Genomic DNA, 27,833 nt, shown 5'->3' with positions numbered 1-27,833 from the left:
GGACAGAGAACTAAACGAGGAGCTAAACTAACGAAACCAAAACCAGGATGAACTGTTTTTCTCCATCTCCCCATTTCTGCTGAAAAAGAATATAGTGGAGTTGTGTATGCACGTTCTCTCTGCTACTACAACAGATTCATGTGGTAATGGGCCTTTTGTTAGGGGGGTAGGCGTTGGTCTTAAGGGTAATAATGTATGTCTTGGTCATTTCCTGTTGATCGTCACCTTCCTTTATTGTTTACTTCTGTTACATTTTTTTGAGATTGCCGTATTTTTACCCAGTTTGTCTGTTAAAATGTTAATATACACAGTATGTTACATTCTATCACACCGTTATACTTATTAATTTACCCCAACACACAAAACAGCCCAAGCAGTGGATGTTATCTGCTGATTTTCTATAGGGTTTGTTTGTAGACTCTACTTGACTGTTTCAACACCACACAGCATGTAGGTTTTCCCACTCATATCTGTGGTCATTCTTTGGATTTGTTGTATTCTACTGACTTCTCAATTCCTAAATTATGTTGGTATGATCCAAATCTCAAATATACAGATTGTCCAGTTTCTATAGTGATAGTGATGTCATGGCTGTCAACCCCGTCCAGGTAGTTATGAATCTTGGGGTTCTTCTTCACCCCACACTTTCACTTGAACTTCATATTAGAGCCCTCACTAAATCTGTTTATTTCTCCTCCAAAACTCTACTCCATGGTTTCAATAGCTCTTGTGTTGAGCATTGTAATCCTCTCTTGACTGGTCTTACTGTGAAAACTCTGACAAACACATATGCTAGAGTCGTAAGCGTCCATATCACTTCCGTGTTTCATCAGCTACACTGATGTGTAGAAGTACACTGGTAACTGGTCTGTTCCCATATTGAGTACAAATATGTACAAGAACTTCTCCTCCTGCTCTCCAGCCCAGTACATCAAACAGAACCCTTTCCATAACACATCTGGATACAGTGAGAACACCTGAGCACATGGAAGAGAAACTCTGATCCTCCCTTCTGCATGTTTTGCAGATCTCTAAAACCTCCTTTAGTGGACACAGACTGTGTGGTTCCTTCCTCTTTACATGACGATCTCACATTTTACTTCTCTCTCTCAAAGACACACACACACACACACACACACACACACACACACACACACACACACACACACACACTCACTCACATACACACACTCACACAAACACACACACACACACACACACACACACACACACACACAGAAATAACATAAATGGAGGCATGAGCTCAGAGGGAGGTGAGTGTTGTGGTTTCTGTTCTATTTCAGCTGTGTAGCAGAGGCAGGAAGTGCAGGGTGGTGGGTGTTATGGACTGTTAGAGGTGATAAATAGTGACCTGCTCTCTACTTCATGTTACTGATACTCAGTGGTGTTTAATAATATTCATTTAAAGTGTGCAGAATCAGAATTAATTCTCTCTTCTTTCACCTGCACATTCTCTTTTCTACTCTCCACAAACTTTGTGTTGGGTTTGCATGGATCTGGTGTTAAAGTGTTTAGAGTGTGATCATCTTACTGTGGTGTCTGAGTGATGAGGGCTTGATACTAGAACACATGTGTCTGTCCCTGTGAGACACCCTGAGGAATTCTCTAGTGCTCTTCCTCTGACTGCTACCCTTGTGTGCTGGAGCAGGACAAACTGCTCCAGGGGAGAGAAGTGGATCAGCGCTGCCTCCTGTTCCCTCCCCCAGCATGGAGGTCCTGCAAATGTGTATTCAACACATTTAAATTAAATAAATAATATTCTTTATAATAATTATGATGAATAATTATGGCCTCACTGTGTCCAACATACACACCACACAGTGGAGGCACTTAATATAAAATGGAAACCGTGGCCTCCTCTCTCTCTCTCTCTCTCTCTCTCTCTCTCTCTCTCTCTCTCTCTCTCCCCTTTGCTTTGACTATGAGAACACAGGACTTGGCCTCACTATGTCTAGCACACACACACCACAGACAGTCAAGGCACTTAAAACAATAACGCACTTTAATTCTGAGAACACAGGAAGTGATGTGGCTTTAACACACACAGTCACTCAGTCAGTCCGTCATTACTGGGACAGCATGGCGCTCAGTCCACTCCCTGTGGTGCTCTGTGAGTAAATGTTCTCTTTATGTCTTCATTAGAGTCAGAGGTGCTGTATTAAGTTGGTAATGTGCAGTCTGAGGAGCCTGACTGATGAGATTATGTGAGTTAGTTGTGTAGTTCCTTCAGAAGGGAGGATCAGAGTTTCTCTTCCATGTGCTCAGGTGTTCTCACTGTATCCAGATGTGTTATGGAAAGGGTTCTCTTTGATGTACTGGGCTGGAGAGAAGGAGGAGACGTTCTTGTACATATTTGTGCTCAATATGGGAACAGACCAGTTACGAGTGTACTTCTACACATCAGTGTATCTGATGAAACACGGAAGTGATATGGAGGCTTACGACTCTAGCAGATGAGTTTGTCAGAGTTTAACAGTAAGACCAGTGAAGAGAGGATTACAATGGTCAACACTAGAGCTACTGAAACCATGGAGTAGAGTTTTAGAGGAGAAATAAACAGATTTAGTGAGTGATCTAACATGAGGTTCAAATGAAAGTGTGGGGTGAAGAAGAACCCCAAGACTCCTAACTACCTACACAGGGTTGACAGACATGACATCACTATCACTATAGAAACTGGAGAGTCTGTATATTTGGGATTTGGGTCACAGCAACATAATTTAGGAATAGAGAAGTCAGTAGAGTACAGCAAACCCAAAGAATGACCACAGATATAAGTGGGAAAAGCTACATGCTGTTGAAACAGTTCAGTACAGAGTACAAACAAACCCTGTAGAAAATCAGCAGATAACATCCACTGCTTGGACTGTTTTGTGTATTTGTGTAAATTAAGACCTACAACAGTGTGATGGAACAATGTAACCTACTGTGTATATTAAGATTTTAACAGACTAAATGTGTAAAAATACTGTAACTTCAACAAATGTAATGTGAGTAAACAATAAAGGAAGGTGACGATCAACAGGAAATGACCAAGACAAACATTATTAACCGTTTGCTTTTTGTAATATAAATGAAAACACTTATATTAAGAGGCGGAAGAATGATCTTGACCAACATAGTCTGGCTGTAATCAGCCTGACACAAGAGAGACTCTTCATTTTATAGATATGAAAGGAAACACTGTGACATGAACCTCAACACACAGAACTCCACTGGATTCTTTTTCAGAGCTTCATGTTATCAGCAGAAATGGGGAGATGGAGAACAACAGTTCTACAGTCATGGAACATCTCACAAACACTTTTATTTTGTCCCATTAATACTGCATGACTATTTAACAATTAATCCTATACACGAATCTCAGAAACAAATTCACAAATTCAGCAGATTTGTGAATCAGTGTTACGATCCCGAGCGTCGCTGCATTCACCTGCTTTCAGTTTCTGTTTCCATCCTGATTTTCATTTCCATGTGATTTCCATGGATTTCATTTCCATATGTGATTCCTTGTTTTGGTTTCATTAGTTCAGCCCCTCGTTTAGTTCTCTGGCCTTCATTAGTTTCCCCTGTTCCTCGTTTCTACCTTGTTAGGTTGTGTTTTTAAACCCAGTGTTTTCCTCAGTGTCTTGCTGGTGGTTGTTCTAGCCGTTATCTGCTCATTGTGTTTGTACTAAGCTGTTGTCTGAGCTCTTGTCTTGTTTTCGTTTACTCAGTCAGTGTTCTGGGTTCTGCCTTGTTGTCTGTGTATCTGTACCTTGTTTTCTCTCGGTTTGCCTGTTGATTTATTTTCCAGATTTTGTACTTTTTGTTTAATATATTTCCTGGATCTGTTCGTATCAGTGCTATGACCCTGGACTGTCTTAATGACCCAGATTCTGGATTTGCCCTTAATAAATCTCGCTCTTCTCAGTGTCTGCATCCAGCTCTCTATCGCTCCACGTTACACAGTGTGTTCATTCTTCATAAACCCTCTAAACACTTAGAGAATGCTGGATAGGATGTCCATAAGTAACAGACACTGTGGAACTGTGAAACAGCAGTAGTGAATCTGCTCATACCACAGCACACACCACTGTCCACAGAAACATAAATCACTGACGCCCCCTTGTGTTCAAAATCTTCAGCACTCTAAACTACACTAAATGTGTTTTATCGTGAAAGATTCGTTTCTTTCTCTATTTTGGTCACTTTCTCCACTCCCTTTGAGTTTAAATGAAAATTTATTAAAAGTTATCTAGCATGTTAAAGTGTCTTGTTTTGTTTTTTTATTTAAATGAACAGTTGTACATACTTTTATTTTTACTGTTTTTAAAATGTGTTTTTTTTAATTGTGTTTTTTAATAAATTAATGATTTCATTGTTCATATTCATATGTTCCCTCTTTTATGTTTATAGTGCTGATTTCATTTGTTCAAGCTGGACTTGCTCAAGGTGATTTATATTCTGTTTATATATTATTTAAAACCCAAACTGCCATTACTAACTCTATTCAACTATTAGATGAAACATGGTATGATGGAATGATGTAATGAGACATTTATGAAAAAATGCTATTTTAAATGTATTAATTTACACATTTAGCATTTTAGTGTATGTATTTTATAATTAATGAATTTATTTAGTATTAAAACATGTGCAGGACCAGACAGCACTGACTGGTGTGGTAGATTTAGATTTAGATCTGTGTAATTTATTTGTTTTCAAAGTAACTGAATGAAGAATTCAAATGTTTAATGTTTCTGCAGGTCATGTTAAAGCTGTTGTGAGTGTAAGTCCTGATAATCACGTGTTCAGAGGAGAGACTGTGACTCTCAGATGTGACATACGGCTAGAAGGAGACACTGGGTGGACATACAGCTGGTATAAGGATGGCAACAGTATCTACCCATACGTCACATCCAATACATACACATTCAACTTTGTTGTACAGTATGACAGTGGTACATACACCTGCAGAGGGTACAGGGGAAGAGACTCTCAGAGCTCAGAGATCAGTAATGCTATTACATTAACTGTGTCAGGTGAGTTTGGACTGTGAATTCAGCCAATAGACATTCATAGCAAGGTTGCTATTGTGTGTGAGTGATTTTAAACACCCAATAACTTGTATTTGCTGTGTTACAGTGATACCCCAGGCAGTACTGAGTGTGTCTCCCCAGATCTGGCTGACTGAAGGAGACTCAGTGAGTCTAAGCTGTGAGGTCAGAGACTCCTCTACAGGCTGGACATTCAGCTGGTACAGAGCTGTTCCCTACAGAGAATGTGTAACTCCAGTAACAGACATTCATGACTCTGTGAGGTATTTTGTTGAAATCCTCTCAGACAGCATCAGAGGAGCTGGAGGCTCCTACACTCTCAGTCCTGCTGCTCTACATCACACAGGAGTTTATGTGTGCAGAGCAGAGAGAGGAGAACCAGCCTATCAGACACAGTACAGTAACACACAGCCACTATGGATCACAGGTGAGGACAAACAACAGCAGTGTGTGTGTGTGTGTGTGTGTGTGTGTGTGTGTGTGTGTGTGTGTGTGTGTGTGTGTGTGTGTGTGTTTGTGAAACATCAATCACTGTCATAAACACAATCAAGAGCTTAGTCATATGTTATTAACTAGATGTCATTAGTAGTTTTCAATCATCAAAGGAGGCATCAAACTGGTTGTAATCTTTCCATGTTAAATGTATTCACTACACTCCTGCTATGATAAGACAATAATAATAACACGTGATGTATAATTTCTGTATCTAAGGTCTGTCTCCTCCAGTCTCTCTGATCATCAGTCCCAGCAGAACTCAACACTTTAGTGGTGACTCTCTCTCACTGAGCTGTGAGGGACAGAGTGACTCTCCTGGATGGAGAGTGAGAGGATACACACACAGTGGGAGGGTGTCAGATTGTTCATCACTCTGGGGATCAGTTACAGGATCTACATGCACCATCGGATACCTCTACACATCCCACACTGGAGTGTACTGGTGTCAGTCTGAATCTGGAGGGAGCAGCAATCCTGTTAACATCACAGTGCACAGTGAGTCTGCATGTATGCACTCACTAGTTAAGGAGAAAAGGAAATGTTTGATAACAGGATATTATAGTTCACAATATATAGAACTATCAGTTACTGGCTAAGAAAACTGTTAAGTAGAGTTAATAAGAAAAGCTGTTAATTTAACATATTCTGTGTGTGTGTGTGTGTGTGTGTGTGTGTGTGTGTGTGTGTGTGTGTGTGTGTGTGTGTGTGTGTGTGTGTGACATTCTACTTTCTACTTTATTGTGTTAATGTTCTGTGTCCCTGTTATGTAATATTCAGTTTTCATGCTGGAATCCTTCTCTCTATAAAAGATGAGTAAAGTGTTTTCTCTGTTCTAGATGGTGATGTGATTCTGGAGAGTTCTGTCCATCCTGTGACTGTGGGAGATCCTCTGACTCTGCACTGTTTACTTCGCCCCACTATCACATCACGCCTCAGAGCTGATTTATATAAAGATGGATCACTCATCCAGACCCAGACTGCAGGAGAAATCACCATCCATAATGTCTCAAAGTCAGATGAGGGTGTCTACTACTGTAAACACCCAGAGAGAGGAGAGTCACCACACAGCTGGGTCTCAGTCAGAGGTCAGAATTTAAAGATTTCACATCTTTATTATTCCACTAATTTAACCAGAGCTTCAAATTTAACCAGAGCTTCAAATGTATGTTAGCAAGAAAATCATTTTATAATTCTGAATCTTGGAGCAGTAATCCTGTGAACATCACAGTGCAGGGTGAGACTCGATGTAATGAATTTACGCTTGTACTGAGTTTACTCTGAACACCATGAACACCATGTCCTGTCCCTGACTGAACTCTCTTCAGTTTATATATTTGTATTTTCATATGCATTTGAGTATTTGAGCCTATGGATATACATTACTTACATTTAGTCATTCAAGCCATGTAAAGTTACTGTTACCCATCATTTTCTAAGAGACAGAATATATGTTTTTTATATAGTCTATCCACAGCAGAAATAGGAAATCAAACAGCCCCATCTTGTGGTGTGAATCAGTATTTACATAAATGCAACAAAGTGTTCACATGGAATCCAGTTACATTAATTAAGGCTTAAATCTACATGTAATACACTCATTTATTTTAGAGAAATAAAATGCTATTACACTGCTGGATGTATTGATACATTTAAATGTGTTCAAGTAGATAACTGGTCCCAAAGGCGTAGAACCTATTTGTAAACTAGGGGCCATTTTAATACTAGGACTGTCAGGGAATGTTTTGGACAATAAACATTTTTGTGTTCATTTCTGTTTACCATCACCACCATTACTCCTACTGTACCTTCACCACCATTACTCCTACTGTATCAACACTACCATTACTCCTACCAGATGTGGTTCAGCTGAGCTGCATGTGAAGTAATACATTCCATTTATTTATTCCTTCAAGTTCACTTCTTGTATCAAAACTATTAGATGTTTTCAAAAAGCTTTCAAAGGTTTAATAAGCTTCCAACACATGATCTTATAGAGAGGTGAACATAAAAGCAGAATTTAAGTACTGTGTGATTTCTACATTGGAGCCTGAGCTGGTTCTGACTGTGCAGTCTAAATGGACACAAATATTGAGTAGAGAGACCATCACACTCACATGTGAATGAGTAGGAGTGTAATCCTGACCCCAACCCCATCTCAAAGTCCAGTTAAAATCCAGTTACAGAATGTTAACAGCATGTCTATAACAGCTTGTTGAGTGTGCTAAGATGGTATGTATTATACCTGTTACATGTTCAGTGACTTCTCAGGTTAACATCTACAGATAAGAACTTGGACACCCAAATAAAGTGAAAAACAACTGAATTCATCAGATTATAAACAAATCTGATATAAACAGTTAATTAAAAGTCTGTTGATTAATCTACTGCTTCACTACTGCTACACCATGTTACTGAGAGTCTATTGTTCTTATTTTAAAATGTTTAAAATACTCTTATACTTCATCTATTTTTAATCTAAGAATGTTACTCATTTCATAGATATCTCTATGCACTCTGCCATTGCATATCTTGAACTGTGTGTTTCATCTCCATCAGCAGTTAAACCTACACCTAAACTCACATCAAGCCTTAAAGGAGCTGCACTGGTGGGAAACCCAGTGACTCTGCACTGTAAGCTGGACCAGCCTGCTGGATGGAGTTTTTACTGGTCCAGACACACACAGAACCCTGAGACTGAGACCAACACTGCAACAAACTCCTACAACATCAGCTCAGTGGCGCCCTCTGATGGAGGCCAGTACTGGTGCAGAGCTGGTAGAGGAAACCCAGTCTACTACACAAACTACAGTGATGCACTGTGGGTAAACGTTACTGGTGAGGAACCGTTTGCATTCTATAACTAAAAAAATTGAAATTTAATTTGTCAGTTACATATTCAGCAAAAATATGAAATATCAGTACTTATCAACCCTTAGTAAAAGTTGGCACAATACTAAAGTGTCACTACATGTACTGGGGAGTCTTGGACATGTGCATACTTTGGCCACTAGAGAGGAGAAGTCAATAACATTTTAGTAGAAAAATGACAAAGCAGATCAGAAAATGTTTGATTTCCTGAATAACAGGAAGCTGTCATGTCTGCTACAGGACATGATTTATGTGCTTCTGAATTAATGGGTTTATTCAGTATTAAAACATCTGCAGGACCAGACAGCAGTGACTTGTGTGATAGATTTAGATTTAGTTCTGTGTACTAGTGAGTAACAGTTTACAGTGTATAATTATAGAAAACATTGTGTTGGTTATCTGTGTGATAGATTTAGGTCTGTACAGTAACTCTGTTTACCTGACTGTACATGGTAAGATCACAGTCATTTCATGAGTTTAACATCTATTTTACTCATTTAAACTCTTTGTAGACAGTAGCAGAACACACTCAGTCCACATGTATTGTGTTTACTTATTAAGGGTAAAAAATATACTGTAACTGTACTTTTCCAGTAATTCCAGTAATACTGCATGGTATTATAACTGTGAAATGCAATCTTACTTAATTTCTGGTTATTATCATTACCAACTTATAATGGATCTTAAAAATGATACACAGGACTTTTGTTACAAGACCCGATCTCACTAATAGCGCCCCCTACTGTGTTGAAGAAGAGAGTACACAGTGAGCTCACATAGTCTGGAGCAGAGACGTGTGACAAATCATTTTGATTCATGTGATGTTTTGGTTCCTATGAGTTCAGCTAGAGATGCCTCCTCTCTTGGCCTGGTTGGTTTGGCTGTGGGACCGAGTTTGGTCGTGTTCTTCATCTTACTGACCCTGCTGTGGTGCTAAAAAAACAACAAAGGTCTGAGATCAACTGCAGGTCATTTATGAATAGTTTAAATATTATTGCAGTGAAATATTGTTGCAGTGAAAGGCTTGGACAGAGTGCAGCTACAAACTAAAGTCCAGGAACCTCTTGTAGTAATAAACACACTGTACTCTGTTATAAACACACTGCACTCTGTGTCAGATGAACCTGCAGACGACCTCAGTGATGTCAGTTATTCTCAGGTCATGAAACACAACAAGAAAAGGAGGAATAAAGGTAAATCAGCATCACCCTCACAATGGGATTTAATTCACACCTCACACACACAACATCACTCTACTATACATATAAGTAACAGGTTCTGTATAACTACACACTGGAGGATAAAGTCTGATCTACATCACTCTACTGTATATATATACATATATATATATACTATATAATCATCACATGAGACAAAGGAAACACATGCTGGTCTCCAAAAGCAGCAGCAGTGCATTGTGGGAATGAAGCTTGTATGATGAGCTGGTTAGAACACTAAAGGTCAGCGAGAGGTCACGTCTGTGTTTGCTTTGGTTTTGTTCTCTGTTACTGCAGACACTGGTGCGGGACCCAGTGAAGTCACTTATGCTGAGATCGAACTGAAACCAAAACAGAAAGCAAAGAAAAAAGAAGGTACATGAAAAGGAGAAACTTTAGTCACCTACAGCAGCGACACACCAAGATACAGCTGACCTGAAGAACTCTTAAGATTCTACGTTTTGATTCACTGCTTAGTAACTGTGTGCTTAGTTACCCACTGTAGGTTATTCAGGTCATGTTGTGTTTAATCATTTGGAGGGTTGGACTTCTTCCTGTGGTCTAATTCAGCCTCTTCTGTCCCTACTAGAGAAGAGCAGTGTGTGGTTAGACACTGTGTACTCAGAAGTGAGGCAGGACTCACACAAAGGTCAGTGCTCCAAGATCTATGGCATCATTTCAGAGGTACCAGGCTGTACCAAGCCACTACTGCACCCAAAGACCTAAAGGACCGCTATAACTGGTCATAAGGAGAGCTCAAACCAGTCCTTCAAAACCAGCTAACAGTGAAGGAAACAGAGCTGAAGCCAGTCAGCAGATATCACTCCATAGAGTGCTCACTGATCTCCACTCCATTCATTACTGTCAGTAGCAGCTGCTGTGGTTGGAATATTTTTAATAAACATGACTCAGTGAAAAAGGAGCCAGTGTTCATTTTAAACTTTATTTCAAGTGAAACTGAATAACAATGCAAAGTGACTTCTGCTCAGGTTTAAAATAATTAATAAACAATCATGAAACATGTAAGAGCCCTTTACTGTTTATGTGCACAGAACTGAACCTGCCAGCTTTGTTAAATAGAAGACAGGTAGAGTGGAGCTGAACTGACAGTGATTCTATGTACAGAAATAATGACTGATCCTAATGAATGTTTCTGAATCATTTTTGTGAAGGTTGTTGAGGAACAGCACAGACTGCTGGGAAACAGAGTTCATCCTCCTATGTTACTCACTAAAGCCAAATACTCACGTCTACAACAGGAAGGTGTTTTATAACAGATGGAGATGTAACAGGTTGGCGGTAAAATATCTTACAGTGAAAGTGTAGTTTCACCAAAATTAACATACTAGTCTCACTCTTAGTGTAGAAATGCTTGATAACATTATAATTGTTTTGTTTGTTTGTTTTGTCATGTGAATCCAAATATGATGTGTGCTGGTTGTAGCATAAACATTCCAGGAGAATCAGATTCAGTGGTGTTGGAGTTCCTTCTCTGTAGAGGAGATAAGTGTATGAGTTCTGTGGGGCTTCACAGCCAACAGACCTTCTGTCTTTTCAGCTGTTCTGAAGCTTGTGATTGAGTGACTGCTTATGTTTGTGTGTTTGTTACTAGAGTCACTCAGAGAGACACATTATGCTCCACTTTTTAACCTTTGATCCAAGATTTTTTAAACATTTTTTACAGTGTTATGTAACTGCAGCACTTTGTAAATTAAAGACCTGGAGATTCCTGGTGATCTTCTGTAGTGAGCCTCACTAGGGTTTAACCCTAACTCTAATCCTGGTGATCTTCTGTAGTGAGCCTCACTAGGGTGAAGGAATCAATATGTATTGTTTTTATTTTGTGATTATTTTTGATTAAGTTTTATATTATGTTTGTATTTCTGTACTTTTCTAAATGTCACTGTAACTCTTCTGTGCCGTGGTGTCTGTCTGTGAGGTATCAAGGTCAGGAGGTGATGACTCTCAGGAGGTGATGACTCTCAGGCCTCATTCATACCTCTCTCTCTCTATCATCCTCCTCTCTCCTCCTCCTGTCTCTCTCTCTCTCTGTCTATCCTACTTCTTCATCTCCTCCTGATCTCACTTCTGTGTTGTTGTATTAACTACTCATTGTTAGATTAGCACCCTTCTTTTTGATGAAGAAAAATCTGATCTGAAGTTTTTAAATGTGCACAAATAAACATCAGGACTCTGAGGATCAGTACAATCTCATGACTCTTCATTGCTGAATTTCTAATCCTAATCCTAACCTTAATCCTAATACTGATGATTGTCATGATCAGTCCCTCCCATCTTCCTCATTCCATGTTTTCCTTGTCTTGTGTATTTTATTTCCATGTCATAGTTTCGTTTTCTCCGCCCCTCGTTTGATTGCTTACACCTGTCCCTCGTTTCTCCCTTGTTAAATTCATGTATTTAAACCCTGTTGTGTGCCTGGTATCAATGCTGTTCATTGCATGTTCATCTGAGTGGTTGTGTTTCCTAGTCTTTGTTATAGCCTGCTTCCCCTGTTTGCCTTCATGTGTTTTGTTTGTTTAATCATGTATCCCTGTACTCTCCGTGTTGGTAATATAACCCTGGACTGCTACAACGACTCAACAATGAGGGAACACAGGAGCTGGAAGGGACTAATCATGACAATGATGTTCTCTAGTGGTCATTGCCAGTGAGACTCAACACTACAGACTGAAGTACATATTACAGTCAGTATCACAGAACTGTACTGTGCCACCATTACTAATGACAGCAGAACCACTACTATTACTTTATAATAGTGTCAGTATCACAGAAATGGACTGATCCACTGGTTCGGGAGGACACTACCTCTGGTCACCAGGGATCAGCCCCACTGCAGTACTGAGCTTCTCCCCCTTGTCAATCACTCCATCGTGTTGCATCCTTGTTTGGTGATTAGTATTATTGTGTTTAAGCTTCTTGTGTAGTTTAGTTGGGGAGTCTTGCTGCTACTTTGTAGCAATCCCGAAGTGTTCTTTAAGTCTTTATAAGTCTGACTTTTTGTGATCTGACTTGTTTGTTACTGTTGATTTGTCTCCCTGTTACTTTTTTACTTCTGGTATTTTTGACCTATTCCTGCTGTTTTACATTGTGATACTGGATGTGTGTTTAGGATTTATCCACCACACATTAAACTCTCACTTTGGTTAAACTTTGGTTCGTCACATGTTGTCTGGTCTCGTGTGTGTTTAACATGGATGTTACGTTCCTCTTTGTTGTCAGGCCTGGTTTTCTCAGTATGTGTGTGAGGGCACTGAGACTCAAAACAAAACATCTGTACCCTTTTCATTGGTTGGATCATTTTATTGATGTTTTAGTAATACAAGCCTCAAGAAATGATATTTCCAATAAAGAATTTTATTGGTGTTTTCTTTTGTTTCATTATTATTGTTAGACACTGAAGCCTTTCTGCCTTCAGCCACCCAATGCAAGGTCTCTGCTTATCAGCCATGACATGATGGCTTGACCGCGAGCTTGTCTCTCCAGGTCATCTGCTCCCTCTTCTTGCGTACTTTACCCCTCCCTTTCTCTTACAACAGCAGAGAACACAGCCAGGGGGTTCAGGAAGCCTTGGGGGAGCCGGCACCACGTGTATTGCCCACCCTGAAATGTAAATGCGAAAAGTGGTTGGCTGTCTGGGGGGACTGGTAGAGAGAAACAGGCAGAGCAAATATCCACAACAGTAGAATAGTGGTGGTGTGCAGGTATAGAGGTTAAAATGGCAGACACATCTGGCACAAGCTGGGCTATAGGAACTACTATGTCATTAATGTGCCTGAGATCTTGTGTAAATCTCCATCCCTTACCGCCTGGTTTACGCACTGGGTTTACAGGGGTATTGTAGGGTGACACAGTGGGAATGATTACACATTGGGTAAACAGGGAGTCAATGATAGGTGACAGACCTGCTTCTTTTTCAGGAGATAGCAGATACTGTTTACAGTAAACAGGGGTACCATGCTTGAGTCGAACCTTATAGTGAGGACAATGTATAAACCCCACATCATTCTTATGGGCAGCCCACAGAGATTTAGGAATGTCTTCCAGCTCAGGAAGTATAGAGTGTTCTGCTGTGTTGCTAGGCTGGCCCAGCATGTCTGTAAACATAAAGATATTTGGTCTGGAATGGATCATCATTTTGCCCTGCTCAACAGAGAGAGAGAGATTCATTTTAAACATCAAATCGTGACCCAACACGAACCGAAGAAGGATACCTGGGAAGGGCAAGAAGAAGGGGAAGAAGGGGAAAAGATGCATTCCATGTTCTCGGGTACCCTCCTGACTCCTGCAATAGGAGAGCATGGTCCAGGTGCAGAAGTGGAGGAGTCACACGGGACTATGTCTGACCAAAACAACTGGTATAATGATTTCTAGTCCTCGGAGTCGGACACTGCGGACTTCTCCCTTACTGCGGCGAGACCATCACTCATCCGGGCTTCAATCCATGGGATCACAACGGGGGAGGGACCCACTGGGTACTTGGCGGTGGAATTTGTAGGGTCCTAAATGGACCTCACAGAGGGCTATGCGGAGTATGAAGAGCGAAGGGAGCGCAGTGACATCACGCTGGAGTTGGACCGGTGGTCCGATCAGGATGAGGACCCGTCGATGGAGGTGGAGGAGGTACCTCAGCGGGATCCCTCCTCTCAGACTGATACCATGGGCTCCAAGGGTGATGAGCCACCAGCAACCAAGGCCTCTCCTAAGGCTCTGCCCAGGGCAAGGTGCTCTAGGGGGAGACCTCCCCCTCCGAACAACGTCACGAGCTCCGAGGATGACGAGCCCCCAGCACCAAGCTTCACAGACTGTTTAATTTGTGTAGTGTTGTGCCTGTTCCCGTCACCATGTCTCTCCCCGTTACCATACATGTGCCTGTCCTGTTGTTCTGCTCTGTGTCCATGTCAGTCCCCATCAGTGTGTGCATTCCTGTGTCTGTCATTGTGTTAGTCCCAGTGTTCCTCCCTGTGCTCCTGCTCATGCTAGCCTGGGGCGGACTGCCAGGTCCTCTGGCCTCGCCGTTTCATGTTGGTCTCGGGTCTGCAGCCCGTTTAGCTGGCATGCCGGGAGTCGCACCCTTAAAGGGGGGTTCTGTCACGTTATGGCCCTGCCCCCTCCTCAAACATCTTGGTGTGTGTGTGGGTGTGTGATCGTCCATGTTGCCACAACCTCTCATGTCGTCCACCTGTTTTGCATTATGTGTAATCGTCTTTAGTGTATATATGTCTCCTGTTTTCGTACCATGTTTGTTGGTGTTTGAGATACGCATAGCAGTAGATCCTTGTCTTTTGTTTTTGCATGTTCATAAGAATAAACACCTGTTTCATCGTGCCTCATCCCCACATCCTACGTATCCTCAAAACATCACAGGTTAAATGGAGAACCAGGAATAACTACAAACTGATGCATCAAAAAAATTGTGGGGTCATCCGGACTTCTAACGGGCAGAGAGTGCATTTTAGGACAGTCTGCAGGGACCCCTGAGCTAAAGGATGAATAAGTGGCACCGGAGTCCAAAAATGAATATGAACAATTATTGACCAACAGATCAATAACAGGAAGCAAATGAATATCATTAACTAGGGTGGCATTTAAACCTGTAAACTGGTTCGGATCATTGTCTGTGAGGGTTCTGTTCTGTGGGCACCCCTATTGATCAGATGGCGGTGCTGGATGGGAAGGCAGGCACAGCCTGACAATTACCAGGATGTTGGGATCTGTCCCTGGGCTGCTGACCCTTCCCATCGTCATTGTTTGACCTTGACGCATCCCACCATTTCTTATGGCATTCACAAGCAAAATGACCCTTTTTGTGTCAATAATGGCACTCCAAGTTCTTCTTAGACTGGGTGCAACCATGGCTGGGACTGGTTGCTCTATTGTAATGGGAAGGGTGCCTGCAGCCTGTAATTCACACACCCTAACAGCAAACTCAGTTAGGGACTTCCTAAAGAGGTTCCCTGTGTTACACCACAGAGTTTTTGCATGTTGGGGATTCATATTTTGCAGACAAGTTGATATCTACAGCTTCCTCTCTGACTCAGAGGTTGATCCTAGGCCTGCCTGCGCAGTCCAGGCCTTGGTAAAACAGGAAACAAACACTGAGCACAGTTCATCAGGGCCATATCTGCAATTGGTTGCCACATATATATCTCTCTGAGAGGCCTGTAGTTTAAGTAGGAATTCCCTCAGGTCTTGATAAATGGTGTCAACGTTAGTGTGCTGGGCCCAGTAATAAACATTGTTGCAGTGACTTAATGCCATTAATCAGCTTCTCCTCAGTAAACCTGTGCTGTAAACAACACATCAGAATTGTCCTGAAATCAGGTCCTGTTAATTGAGCATATTTGGTGCATCCCTTTAAAGCATCCACAAATGCATAAACATTAGTCATATCAGGTAAACTGTCACAAATATTTTTAATATCAGTCATGTTAGGAGGCATAATTCTACAGAGTTTCTCACCCAGCATCATGAATGGAGCAGAAATATTCAGGGGGAGTGGGTGGGCTGGAGCCATGCCCCGAAGTCTCACCCTGCTGTAGAGAGGTGAGGTTAGGGTAGAGGGCGGGTGTGGGCTTGCTGTCAGCTCCTCCTCCAGAAGGCCTCCTTTTAGCTTCCTGATTTAGCTCAGATGTGTTTGTGGCCTTCTGCATAGAAACATCTGCCTGAGCAGGAGCCTGTCTTATCAGTGCATGCTTCAGAAGTGGAGGAGGGGATCCTTTCAGTTGTGTGGCAGCAAAAACAGCTTTTCAGACCCAGGCATCTTATTGGGTTTTACACCATGCGCCTTGTCCCACATCGGCTTGACCTTACCCCAGGTCTGCCAAGAATTCTTCATATACTGAACATCCCAGCTAGGGTCCCCATATCCCTCATAAATAAACATAGCACTGAGCACTACAAACTCCCATTCAAATAAGCCTATATGTGGATAGTGTCTAAACCCAGCACATTCAACCCAACCAGCCAGACAATCAGTGTACGGATCACAGTGTGAGCCCAGACCACACCGGGATATCCAATTCTTCAGGGTTTTCCCCTTTTTGTGTTTTACGTAACTTAACACCAGAACCCATGGGTCACCCAGCAAAAATCACAACAAGTATACAACTATACAAAGAGCACTCAAATAGGTACAGAGGAGGGAGAGTTCACCAATAAACAGTAAATTGCATTTCAATAAGTCTCAGGCAGGATAACAAATCATTACACAGTGTTCACAAAATTCAGCTCATGCCAACAAATGAGACTTCCTCAACCTTCTCAACAGGGAGGATAACAAGTACATACAGTAATTAGCTCGTGCCAACGGACAAGACTTCTTCCACTTTATTAGAAACAAAAACACTCCTAAACTGAATTTAAATTAAATTTAAGCACAGAGATACTGAGCAGGAAGAGACACATGGGGTATCACTAACCTACGCAGTATCCCACTTCTGACACCAGGCTGTTAGAAACTGGTTCAAAGTGACCAGTACTTCAGGTTTGATCTCCTCTAAGTTACCCTCTGCCCTCTGTCCTTTGTAACCGTATCGATCCGGGGAAGTCAAGAGACACTAACAACAGGTTTGTGAATCAAGAGAGTTCCACTTTATTGAGGAAAGCACAGAGCATATATGTGTCCTATATCTATTATCTAAATCTACAGGATGATGGGGAAAAGTGAGGCATGCTCTAAGGATCTACATAGAAAGGAAAGAGACAAGGTTAGTAAAGATTAGATGTTTCTGCATGAATGAGCCACAAGCTGTTCCCATACCAGCCATGAGCCAATTCTGTGCTTAAAGAGAGAGACAGGGAGAGAGATAGAGAGAAAGGGAGGGGTAAAGGAGACAAGAAGAGGGAGCAGATGACCTTGGGCGACCAGCTCGTGGTCAAGCCGCCATGTCATGGCTGATAGCCAGAGACCTTGCTTTGGGTGCCTGAAGGCAGAAAGGCTCCAGTGTCTAACACTCCCCCCTTTGATTCCAACAGGAATCACATATCAAGATATATAGACCTTTCTAATACGCAGGCACCAAGGCAATGTTAGCATGATTAATCACAGAGGTAGAGATACAAGTTATGAAGAAGACAGCAGTGACAATAAACAGGTGCCACAAACAAGAATCAACACAATAATCAATATTATGGCTGAACATATGTTTATGAGTCAAGATCCCCAAAGGTCGACAATGGCCGACAAGGCCCGTCAGCCAACTGAACCAAGAATTATCAGCAGGTGGCAGCTCAGTAATAGCAGCTTTTGTGTGTGAAATGATGTCAGTAATGTTGTTATAGTAACTAGGGATGTCAAAGCAACACGTTTCATTAATGACCTTGCAGATGCCTCCCTCTTTTGCCAAGAGAAGATCTAGGGCTGGGTGGTTTCGCAAAACATCAGATCTTATCTACCTCATCATTGAGCAATGCCAGGGCATTGAGGTAATAAAAGAATGTTAACAGGCAAATGTAACATTCTCCGAAGGGTGCTTCAATATTGCTTGTTAATGTTAAGTTGCAATAAAAGACAGACCAGCTGTTCTCTTTAATAAATTCTGAAGTCTGAATCTTCAATCCCCCACTGACTGGGGATTTAGGAAGGACATTTATTGGTGGCCCAGTACTACAGGGACCTTTGGCTGTGGACCCACAACGTTATCAGCACCAACTGATGGATGACCTAAGAGCTGCATTGTTTTGTGTGAGGGTTGAAAGTTCCAAAAGTGTGCATTTTGAAGGTAAGCAGACACCTTTTAAAGTTCTGCATAGTTGGAAATTTCAGACCTTTGTTTACAGAGTTTTGTAGTGGTTGGGCCTAGGTGTCACGGAACGCTCGCCTTCCACGAGGCGCGTGGTTTGGCCAGCCACGTGCAGTGGGAGGACTTTCGTTTGTGGCCACGCCTGCACACACCTGCACCTCGTTTTATCTGTGTGTATTTAAACTCACGTCAGGGTGTGCAGCATTGTTGATGGTGGTGTTAAATGTTAAACAACCGGTCAGTACAATGATTTAGATTTTTTAATGTCTGACAGTTTTCGGCGAACACCATCATTAGGAATGGTTGAATATGGTATATTTAATTTGGCTACGGCATTCAGCATTTTGTACCACCCTAAAGGGTGCCGGTCATCAGATATCTTTTGGGTGGTGGTTAAGTTTTTAGTCAAATCCAACATGTGGGCTCCTTTAAAGGTTATTCCTTTGAAAATAAACTCTCCTTCATCATTTGACGATGCATCACCAGATTTTGCGATTTTGTCTATGATGTAGGAAGCATTTTTTCTAGCTTTCGTAGGGACATTACCTATAACCTTTAGCGATTTCGTCTTCAACCATCCGACTGGTCTCTTCGTTTACCCTGGTCACCGGCTTATTTTCAGGTTCGGTGGGCAGGGATAGGGTCACTCGAGCCGTTTCTTCTTCTCTGCTTTTAACGATATTTAAAAAAAATTGCAACACTGATGCGTAAAACTTAGACTTTTCATAAGGGTCCAAGTTAGACCTGGTTAAATTGTGTTGCATCATTTCGTCTAGGTCACGGTCTGTCACGGTTTTTATCGGACGCGATGTTTCTAAGTTTTTCCATCTGATGATGCGGTATCAAAAACATCTCTGCAGTATCCATTTAATCTTTGCACAATGCTATCAAACTGCTTATAAAGGGTACAGCAACGCTAAGCAAGGGTAAGAGGAAACCTCCGGAATGATTAATAGCTTTTCTTTGTATCTATAGATGATCTTTTATTAGAAAACAGTTTTATCCACTTTTGTCTTTTCAAAAGCCAATACTGATGAGCCATCAGAGGGATGTTACCACGGAGTAGATTAAAAGCCAGTTCACAAATGCAAAGTGTGAGATCCACCGACGCATCCCAAGGATTTAAGCACTCTGGAAAGTAAAAAAGTTTCTCAAAACCTTTGACATCTTCATCATTGTTTTTCATATTATTCCATTCATGTTCCCACATTATGGGGACAGACAATTTGTGAATACACTGCAGTGTCTGAATTTTATTAAGACTGTTTTGATGAACATCTCCAAAGGTTTCTGAGGTTTTACTTAAAGGGTGTGGCATGCACGATGGAAAGCACGTATCACATCCATGACAAAAGCAGCTGAGAAACTCGAATGCTTTGCGCATTTTACCCTCAAAGTAACCATCTACAAAATAATTTCTAATCTTGGCTTCCCCATTGTTAAGTGCATGTTGAATGGGTATGTTTATCTGAGACATACTCGAGCCATGGAATAGATGGCGTTGAGACGTTTCTGACAGTTGATGTAGTTATCTAGGGGAGGTATGTGAAAACAACCTCCCGAAAGTGTTTTCGGGCAGGAACATGGTGCAGAATATTTTCATGCATACGGATGCTATGGTAATCGACTTGAACGGGTCAACGCCTGTGTCTCTCAGAATCTCACCCCTGAAAATTTTACACTCTGTTTTCAAAATCTTTACATCGTTACAGTAGTATTCTTTCATTTCTTTTCTTAAGTCAGACTTTCAGTGATCGTTTCATACCAAATCAAAGAAATCTTGCTTCTCTTTGGGCTTCATCGTATCCACACCGTAAAACTCAGGCCTAGGCTATGACCCCACATAGTTCTGATTCTCTAGGTTGTTTGTAAAAGTGTGGGAATGTTCCTTTTTAATGTCTGTAAACCCCATGGCTTTTGGAATAGTGCTAAGTTTCATAGATAGGAATAGGAGACTGTCCATAAATCTCTGCTGATAAGCGGTGTCTTCAAAGCACAAAATTTCCCCCCCTTGTGCTATGATAGTAGGAGCAATCTGAACACTGCAATGTATTCTGAGTATAACTATAGCATTCTGGATCAAGACATATGTTACAATAATACTCGCATGTGTGTTTTCTCATACTTGTGAATCCTTTGTAACAAAAACGACAGATGTATTGAAACCCGAGAAGACCCTCAATATTTTTAACACCATAGTAATGGTTGTTGTGTAAGAATAAAATGGTTCTCATGGGATGTCCTGCTAGTTTAATAAACAGTAACTGCTTTTGTTGAACGTCTGATACAACACAACTATATTACAATTCATTAACTTCTCAAATCCGGTAATATCGTTAAAACTAACTGTATAATTATCAGATAATCCTACACCCTGCTGTATCTGACTAGCAGCATTTTCAATGTATTTTGGTGTTTCCTGAGGATTCAAAAGTTGTGCAAAGCATAAAGCAAAACATCTCTCTGAATCACAAATTCCATGCTATCACTTGCCATGATCTCAAGATGCTCTGCATTTCTTTCTTGAGCGTGGTTAGAAGAGTCTAGTTCTACAGCCCCGTTCTTCAACTCATGTTGTGATGAAACATTCATATTGGGACCTTGAACTAGAAAATTTACAGCATCTCTCAAGCCAGCTATTTCATTAATGGTATCCATCATGCCATTTTAACCTCTAGAATATAATTGTAAAATTCTGCAAAAATGTTAACGTTACCCAGTGAGGCAAAATTAACTTTCCTCCTAATTTCTGTGTTGAACTTTTTCTCTACGAATTATTCTAATGTCAGGAGTTATACCATACCCCATTTGTTCCATTTCCATACAGTTTTCCGTATTATCTGAAGGGAGAAATTCTACATCAGTTTCATACGTTCTAGGACTCTGTTCTTCATTATCAAAACTGGTTGAAGAATTCTGTGAACCCAGTTGTTGAGCACATTCACCACTTAAGAGCCTCATTTAATGCCGCCAAGCACTGATTCAGTTCATAGAAAATGTCATTTTGACTAATTTGTGTCTTCAGATTTTTTTTGAAGCATTACCTAGTGGGTTATTTGGACGTTTCTGAGCCATAGTATGATGCCGTATATTCAGTATGCATGTGTAGCAGCAATATTTCTTCTGATGTACACTGATTTAGAAATCTCAACTTGGAGTGACTTGGAGAATCAGGCAATGGGAGGGAGTGGGATGGGTGAGTGAGGGAGAGAGACACACAACCGAGACCCACACGCATGTTTGAGTATCAGTACATGACAGGCAGCGGCGCACAGCAGACATTAAAGACTGGGTGGTACGTATTGGTTTAAGACTTTTATTTACTTTAATCACTTGAATATTTCTCAAATAATTTTTTTAAATGATCCCTCATTGTGTTTTAATTCATTTTCATCTTGTCACATCATGAATTGTATAATATTAATTTATATATATTTATTATTATGTGGAGGGGGATCAAATCAAACCAAGCTATAAATCATTTTTTTGACAGTTTGTGAATTCCATTACTGTCACACAAAGGGGGGTAACGGCTAAAACAGTTTTGTATACTGGAAACGTGTAAAACTGAAACTCCTCCTAGATAGCTGTTTAACCGGTGCTAGAAGTAACTAGGGTAAAAAAAACAAGCTAAACATGATGCCTTGCTCGCTCCTGAATATCCCTTTCAGTTCATGCCTCTTTGTGGTCGGTTGAAGTACCTGCTAGTCATTGTAGACAGGTTTTCCAAGTGGACTGAGGAGTTTCAATGTTCTAAGGAAGACGCTCGCACTGTGGTTAAAATCCTAGCCAAGGAGATATCGAGGTATATTGGGTAATAGAGTCAGATCAGGGACCCTATTTCATTTCCAACGTAACTCAGAAACTATGCACCTACCTAACTATTGACTGGAAGTTTCACATCCCTTATCCAGTCATCTGGCATTGAGAGAATGAATCGTACCTTGAAAGAAAGGTTAGCAAAGGCTATGATGGAAACAGGAAAGAAGTGGATAGATCTACTGCCAGCAGTGTTGTGAGATCAGAATGATGCCCAGTGCCACCACTATATTGTCACCATTTGAGGTCATTTTTGGTAGACCATTTACCACCCCAGTGGTCAGAGGTAACCCAGGTGTTTCTCATTCAGGTGACACAGACATGATCTTGGTGGACTACACCCAAATGTTGATTGAGAAATTGAACAGTGTGCATGGTGATGTCTTGCGTGCTCCCTCTTACCACAGACAAGCCTACTCATCCATTAATTCCTGGTAACACTGTTTTGGTCAAATCACTGAACCCTCAGAAAGTTGCTAAAGCTGCGTATGAGCACCCAACAACTGTGGTTGCAGTGACCCGAACTGCTGTGCTAACATCAGGATCAGCACAGTAGATACACGCCAGCTCGCTGAAGAAATCACAAGTATCTGACACGTCCAACAAGCCAAATGCACCTTAACACATATAGTACAAAATTTGTTATATGATTTCATGCTGAGGGAACCCCTCAGCTGCACCACACACCAAGAAACTACTCCTTGGCCCTGTTGATGTCAATACACTTTAGCATTGGTATTATAAATTGATAGATATCCTATCTGCCGATTAACTTACTTTTGCAGACTCTTTGGTGCTTTCTCTCCTTGTTTTCCTGATAAGTTCATGCAAAACCTTACTGTAGGAATGATGGGCCCCATCTGTGTGATAATATTGGCATTATTTTCAGTCTCAAAAGTTACAAAAGGGGAGGTAGTGGGCTTTCAGAGTCATCAACAGCAATGTAATGGTAATTTAGACTGTGTGGTCTCTCTGGTAGTGGCAGGAGAGGTAGAACCAGGGAAGGACTGTCTTGTATGTTAAGCATTCTATACACCATGGGTACCAGTCCCGATAGATGATGTTACTGCAACAGCACTTAATCGTAACTCATCAGACTGTCAAATATGGGAGTAGGGTTTATGCTAAATGTATCTAAGGCCGTAGCTACCAGTGGTACTCCCTGCCTGGGCCTTGGATGGTAGTTCATGGCCGGACCACAGGACAGACAGCATTAGTAAGCGGTATTACCCCAGATTCAGAAATATGCCCCTAGCAGTATTACCTGTGACAGGTACCACCTGTCTATGTTCTGCAGGCTTACCTGATGGGCTATTTTTAGGCCACATGCCATGTAAAAATGAGGTATGGGCATTAGGCCCAGGACTGGGAAGATGCACAATAAATAATATAACAGGCACACAGTCTCTTTGCCCTGCGATCCTGGGGACTGCAGCATCTTCAACTATTATGTGGGTATGTGGTAAGATGGCATATTCCAGCCTACCCACCTTGATTGTTAGTAATACCCATCATCAATTTACCTGGAAAGGATGTTGTACCCCAGCATTAACTATCTCATCTCTGGTCATATACATGTTCGCAGTCAACATCTGTCAGGGCTAAAAGGTCTGTAATTACTGGCACCCCTAACGGGTATGGTGGGTATGTACTGGCCAACCCATGGACTAACCCTGGAGTGATTATGGGTTGGAATTTGTTCCTGGGAGGAGGAACAACTACAGCCCTTAAAATTAATGCTTTGGCATGGCAGGTACTTTAGCCAATAGGACTGAAAGCACCCTGACATTGCTCAATGATGAGGTAGATAAGATCTGTACCGCTGTCTTGGAGAACCGCCTAGCCCTAGAGCTCCTCTTGGCAAAGGAGGGAGGCATTTGTAAGGTCATTAATGAAACGTGTTGCTTTGACATCCCTAGTTACTATAACATTACTGACATTTCGCACATGAAGACTGTTATTGCTGAGCCTCCACCCACCGATGATTCTTGGTTCAGTTGGTTAACTGACATTGTTGGCACTTGGGGATCTTGGCTCATAAACATATGTTTTCCTGTACTCCTGATTATTGTGTTGATTCTTGTTTGTGGACCCTGTTTATTGTCACTCCTGTCTTCTTTCATAACTCGCATTTCTACCTCCCTGATTAATCATGCTAATGTTGCCTTGGTGCCTGTGTATGAGAAAGGTCTATATACTGATATGTGATTCCTTTGAAATCAAAGGGGGGAGTGTTAGATACTGGAGCCTTTCTGCCTTCAGGCACCCAACGCAATGTCTCTGCTTATCAGCCATGTTATGGCGGCTTGACCGCAAGCTGGTCGCTCGAGATCATCCGTTCCCTCTTCTTGTCTCCTTTACCCCTCCCTTTCTCTTTCTCTCTCCCTGTCTCTCTCTCTAAGCACAGGATTGGCTCATGGCTGGTATGGGAACAGCTCGTGGCTCGTTCATGCAGAGAACATCTAGTCTTTACTAACCTTGTCTCTTTCCTTTCTACATAGACCCTTAGAACATGCCTCACTTTTCCCCATCATCCTGTAGATTTAGATAGTAGATATAGGAGCATCCTCACAGGAAACATCAGAGCCTGGTTTGGGAACAGCACCAAGCAGAAGAGACAAGCACTCCAGAGGGTGGTGCTTTCAGCAGAGCGCATCACTTATAGGGAACTTCCTGACCTGCAGACCATCTATTACAAACGGTGCCAGACCAAAGCCAAGGGGATTGTGAAGGACCCCACCCATCCCAACAATAGGCTCTTCTCAATGTTGAGTTCAAGGAAGCAATTTCGCTCCCTGAAGACCAACACAGAGAGAGTGAAGAGGAGCTTCTTCCCACAGGCCATTTGGGCCCTGAATTGGGGCAACTGATGAACCTAGGGGACCACTCTGTGCACTGCGTATGATATCAATATCATCATAAAAAGACTACAATAACTAAACTGTAAACTGTAAATTGTAAATTGTAAAAAATTGGTAATTGTACATTGTGTATATACACATATATGCATATACATATATACATTGTACATTGTGTATATATACATATTATACATATGTTGTATCCCTGTATCTCCTCAGCTCGGACAGAGCAGGCACAAAGCATTTCACTGCGAGTTATACCATGTATGACTATGTACATGACAAATAAACTTTGAAACGAAGTTAAAAACTTGAAACTTGGTTAATCGGGACTTTTATTAACAGTGTAGTTAATATTTCCCCAAATTCCAGTTGAGTTATTAGTTGCATTTTATGCAGAAAATAAAGATGCAGAATCAATGATTAATTGAAGAGAATAGCAGGTCCCATCTTTATTTCCAGTTCAATGTGACATCCAAAGGAGGCATAGTCCGGGATACATCTAACAGTCCCAAGAGGGCATTACCTTTATACACTCTCTTCAGGGACAGTTACACAACCACCTTTCTTATTATTATTATTATCTTATTACCATTATTTCCAAATCATGCATTATTTAACATATGCAAATTGATATTTAATACTACCAGTTAGAGTTTGGTACCATTATATCTAATCATAAACTATTTTATTTTTTAAAAAGTGATCTCATTCAAACCACCTGCTGCCTATGGTGATAATATTGTTTATTCTGGTGCCAGGCTGAGATGTCCCTGCCTTAGACCGAGGCCTTTGACTGAGGCCTGTAGAGGTCTGACACAGAGACCATCTGAGGTCTTACTGAAGCCTAAAGAGGCCTACATCCCCACCATCATCACCCAGAGAGAGGTCAACAAAAAAAGTCACAGGGGTTAATGGGGTCACAGGGGTCACCAGTCTGAACTGGAATGATACCTGTACCAGGCACTATTCTTAGCTTTTTACAAAATGTCTGAGGCTTTGATCCTCATTTAACTCTTGACCCCTGCCTGAACTCTGATCCCTGCAGGAGGAAGAGTCTGAGATCCAGTCTGTGAATGACCTGCTCCACAGTGGTGAGGACACCGTGCAGGTAGGAGCTCCACCAGAACATGTCCCAGCTCCACTAATGTCCTCATCACACCACAGGGGGCAGTAGTGTGCACAATTTGCTGGATGGTTGCACGCAGGATCTAGATCAGTAAGACACTAAGCTAGAATTAACTTTACTGTTAATAAAAGTCACCCTTAACTACACTGTAAATAAAAAAGTCTCAATTAACTTTACTGTAAATAAAAGTCCAGATTAACTAGAATCTTAATAAAACTCCAATTTAACAATACTGTTAATAAAAGTTCCCATTAACTATACTGTTAATTAAAGAGCCCATTACCTATACTGTTAATAAAAGTCCCATTAACTGTTTTGTAAATAAAAGTCCCCATTGACTATACTGTTAATAAACATACCCATTAACTGTCTTGCAAATAAAAGTCCCTATTAATTGCACTGTTAATAAAATTCTCCATTACCTATACCATTAATTCAATTTCCCACTAACTATATGGTTAATAAAATCCTGAGTAACTATACTGTTAATAAAAGACCCCATTAACTATACTTATAATAAAAGACCCCACTTTCTATACTGTTAATAAAAGTCCCTATTAACTATACTGTTAATAAAAGTCCTCATTACATATACTGTTAATTAAAATCCCCATTAACTATACTGTTAATAAAAGTCCCCAATAACTATATTTTAATAAAAGTCCTGATTATCTATACTGTTAAAAAAAGACCACATTAACTATTCCATTAATAAAAGCCCCCAGTACCTATACCAATAATAAAATTCCTGAATAACTATACTGTTAACAAAATTCACCATAAGCAATTAATTACAGAAAAGACAGGAAGTGTCTAAAGTAATGTTGTTTTAATAGAAATTGAATATTCATATTTAACCACTCACACACTTTATTTTAGCCAGTTTTATTTCTGTCTCCTGTGATGTCTATTTCTTAGCAGTGACATTAGTAGTAGCAGTAGACATTACTAGAATTTTAGTAGTGATTTTGGGACCTTATCTGATAATATCCCCAAAACACTTGCAGTGCATCTGTCAGAGAGTGAAGCTGGTCTCTGCCTCTCTCCAATGAAGTCTAGATAGTCACATGAACCTGATGGACTGTTGAACTGGCTTTTTCAAGTGTGATCAGTTGAGAGAAGAGATGACACAACACTTTCAGCTTTTATTACACATCTATACAGTGTCCAGATCATGTTTATTTTTCCCTTAACAAAGATGACAGGGGCTGGAGAATTAAAGGACTTTGGTCCTGTATCCCTGACATCAGTGCTGACTACATGCATGGAGATGTGGTGGAGTGTAACAGAGTGTTTGTGGGTAGAGTGTGTACACAAGGAAAATATCTGACCCTGAGTGCCTCTCCTCTCTGTTTGTGTTTATAGTGCATCCCTTCATACTCACACATACACACACATTTTAGATTGTTTTGTACAAAAAAACACATTGTATTAAAATAAAAAATCAGTTTGTATACAATATGCTTACAGCCCTGCCAAAAACAGAAATACTAAGGTCTGTATGATAGAGCTGTACACCTGTATGATAGAGCTGTACACCTGTAACATAGAGCTGTATGATATGTTATATTCTAACTTCTGTATAGGGTATATAGAAAGATATAATATGTAATACCACTGAG

The 27,833-nt window shown here is 40.9% G+C and overlaps 1 protein-coding gene across 3 annotated transcripts in view; it reads left to right on the top strand.

The window, feature by feature from the left end:
• The first annotated feature begins 2,056 nt into the window (after positions 1-2,056).
• Positions 2,057-27,833, top strand: part of LOC118240905 (Fc receptor-like protein 5) — a 65,378-nt gene continuing 39,601 nt past the window's right edge. Inside the window, exons 1-11 of one of the 3 annotated variants that reach the window (XM_081704709.1) lie at positions 2,059-2,131; positions 4,420-4,455; positions 4,770-5,045; positions 5,149-5,487; positions 5,772-6,050; positions 6,392-6,640; positions 8,112-8,390; positions 9,542-9,616; positions 9,938-10,015; positions 10,230-10,289; positions 10,813-11,843. In XM_081704709.1, the coding sequence (XP_081560835.1) occupies positions 2,101-2,131; positions 4,420-4,455; positions 4,770-5,045; positions 5,149-5,487; positions 5,772-6,050; positions 6,392-6,640; positions 8,112-8,390; positions 9,542-9,616; positions 9,938-10,015; positions 10,230-10,289; positions 10,813-10,820 (1,710 nt within the window). In that variant the 5' untranslated portion in view covers positions 2,059-2,100 and the 3' untranslated portion in view covers positions 10,821-11,843. Of the gene's footprint in view, positions 2,132-4,419; positions 4,456-4,769; positions 5,046-5,148; positions 5,488-5,771; positions 6,051-6,391; positions 6,641-8,111; positions 8,391-9,268; positions 9,617-9,937; positions 10,016-10,229; positions 10,290-10,812; positions 11,844-27,833 lie in introns of those variants that run through there. The other 2 variants (XR_014119172.1, XM_081704710.1) reach the window with 2 other exon arrangements.

This window comes from Electrophorus electricus, chromosome 21, assembly GCF_041902795.1.
Source record: "Electrophorus electricus isolate QZ-2024a chromosome 21, ASM4190279v1, whole genome shotgun sequence".
Classification (NCBI taxonomy): domain Eukaryota; kingdom Metazoa; phylum Chordata; class Actinopteri; order Gymnotiformes; family Gymnotidae; genus Electrophorus; species Electrophorus electricus.
This window is presented reverse-complemented; position numbering and strand designations above follow the sequence as displayed.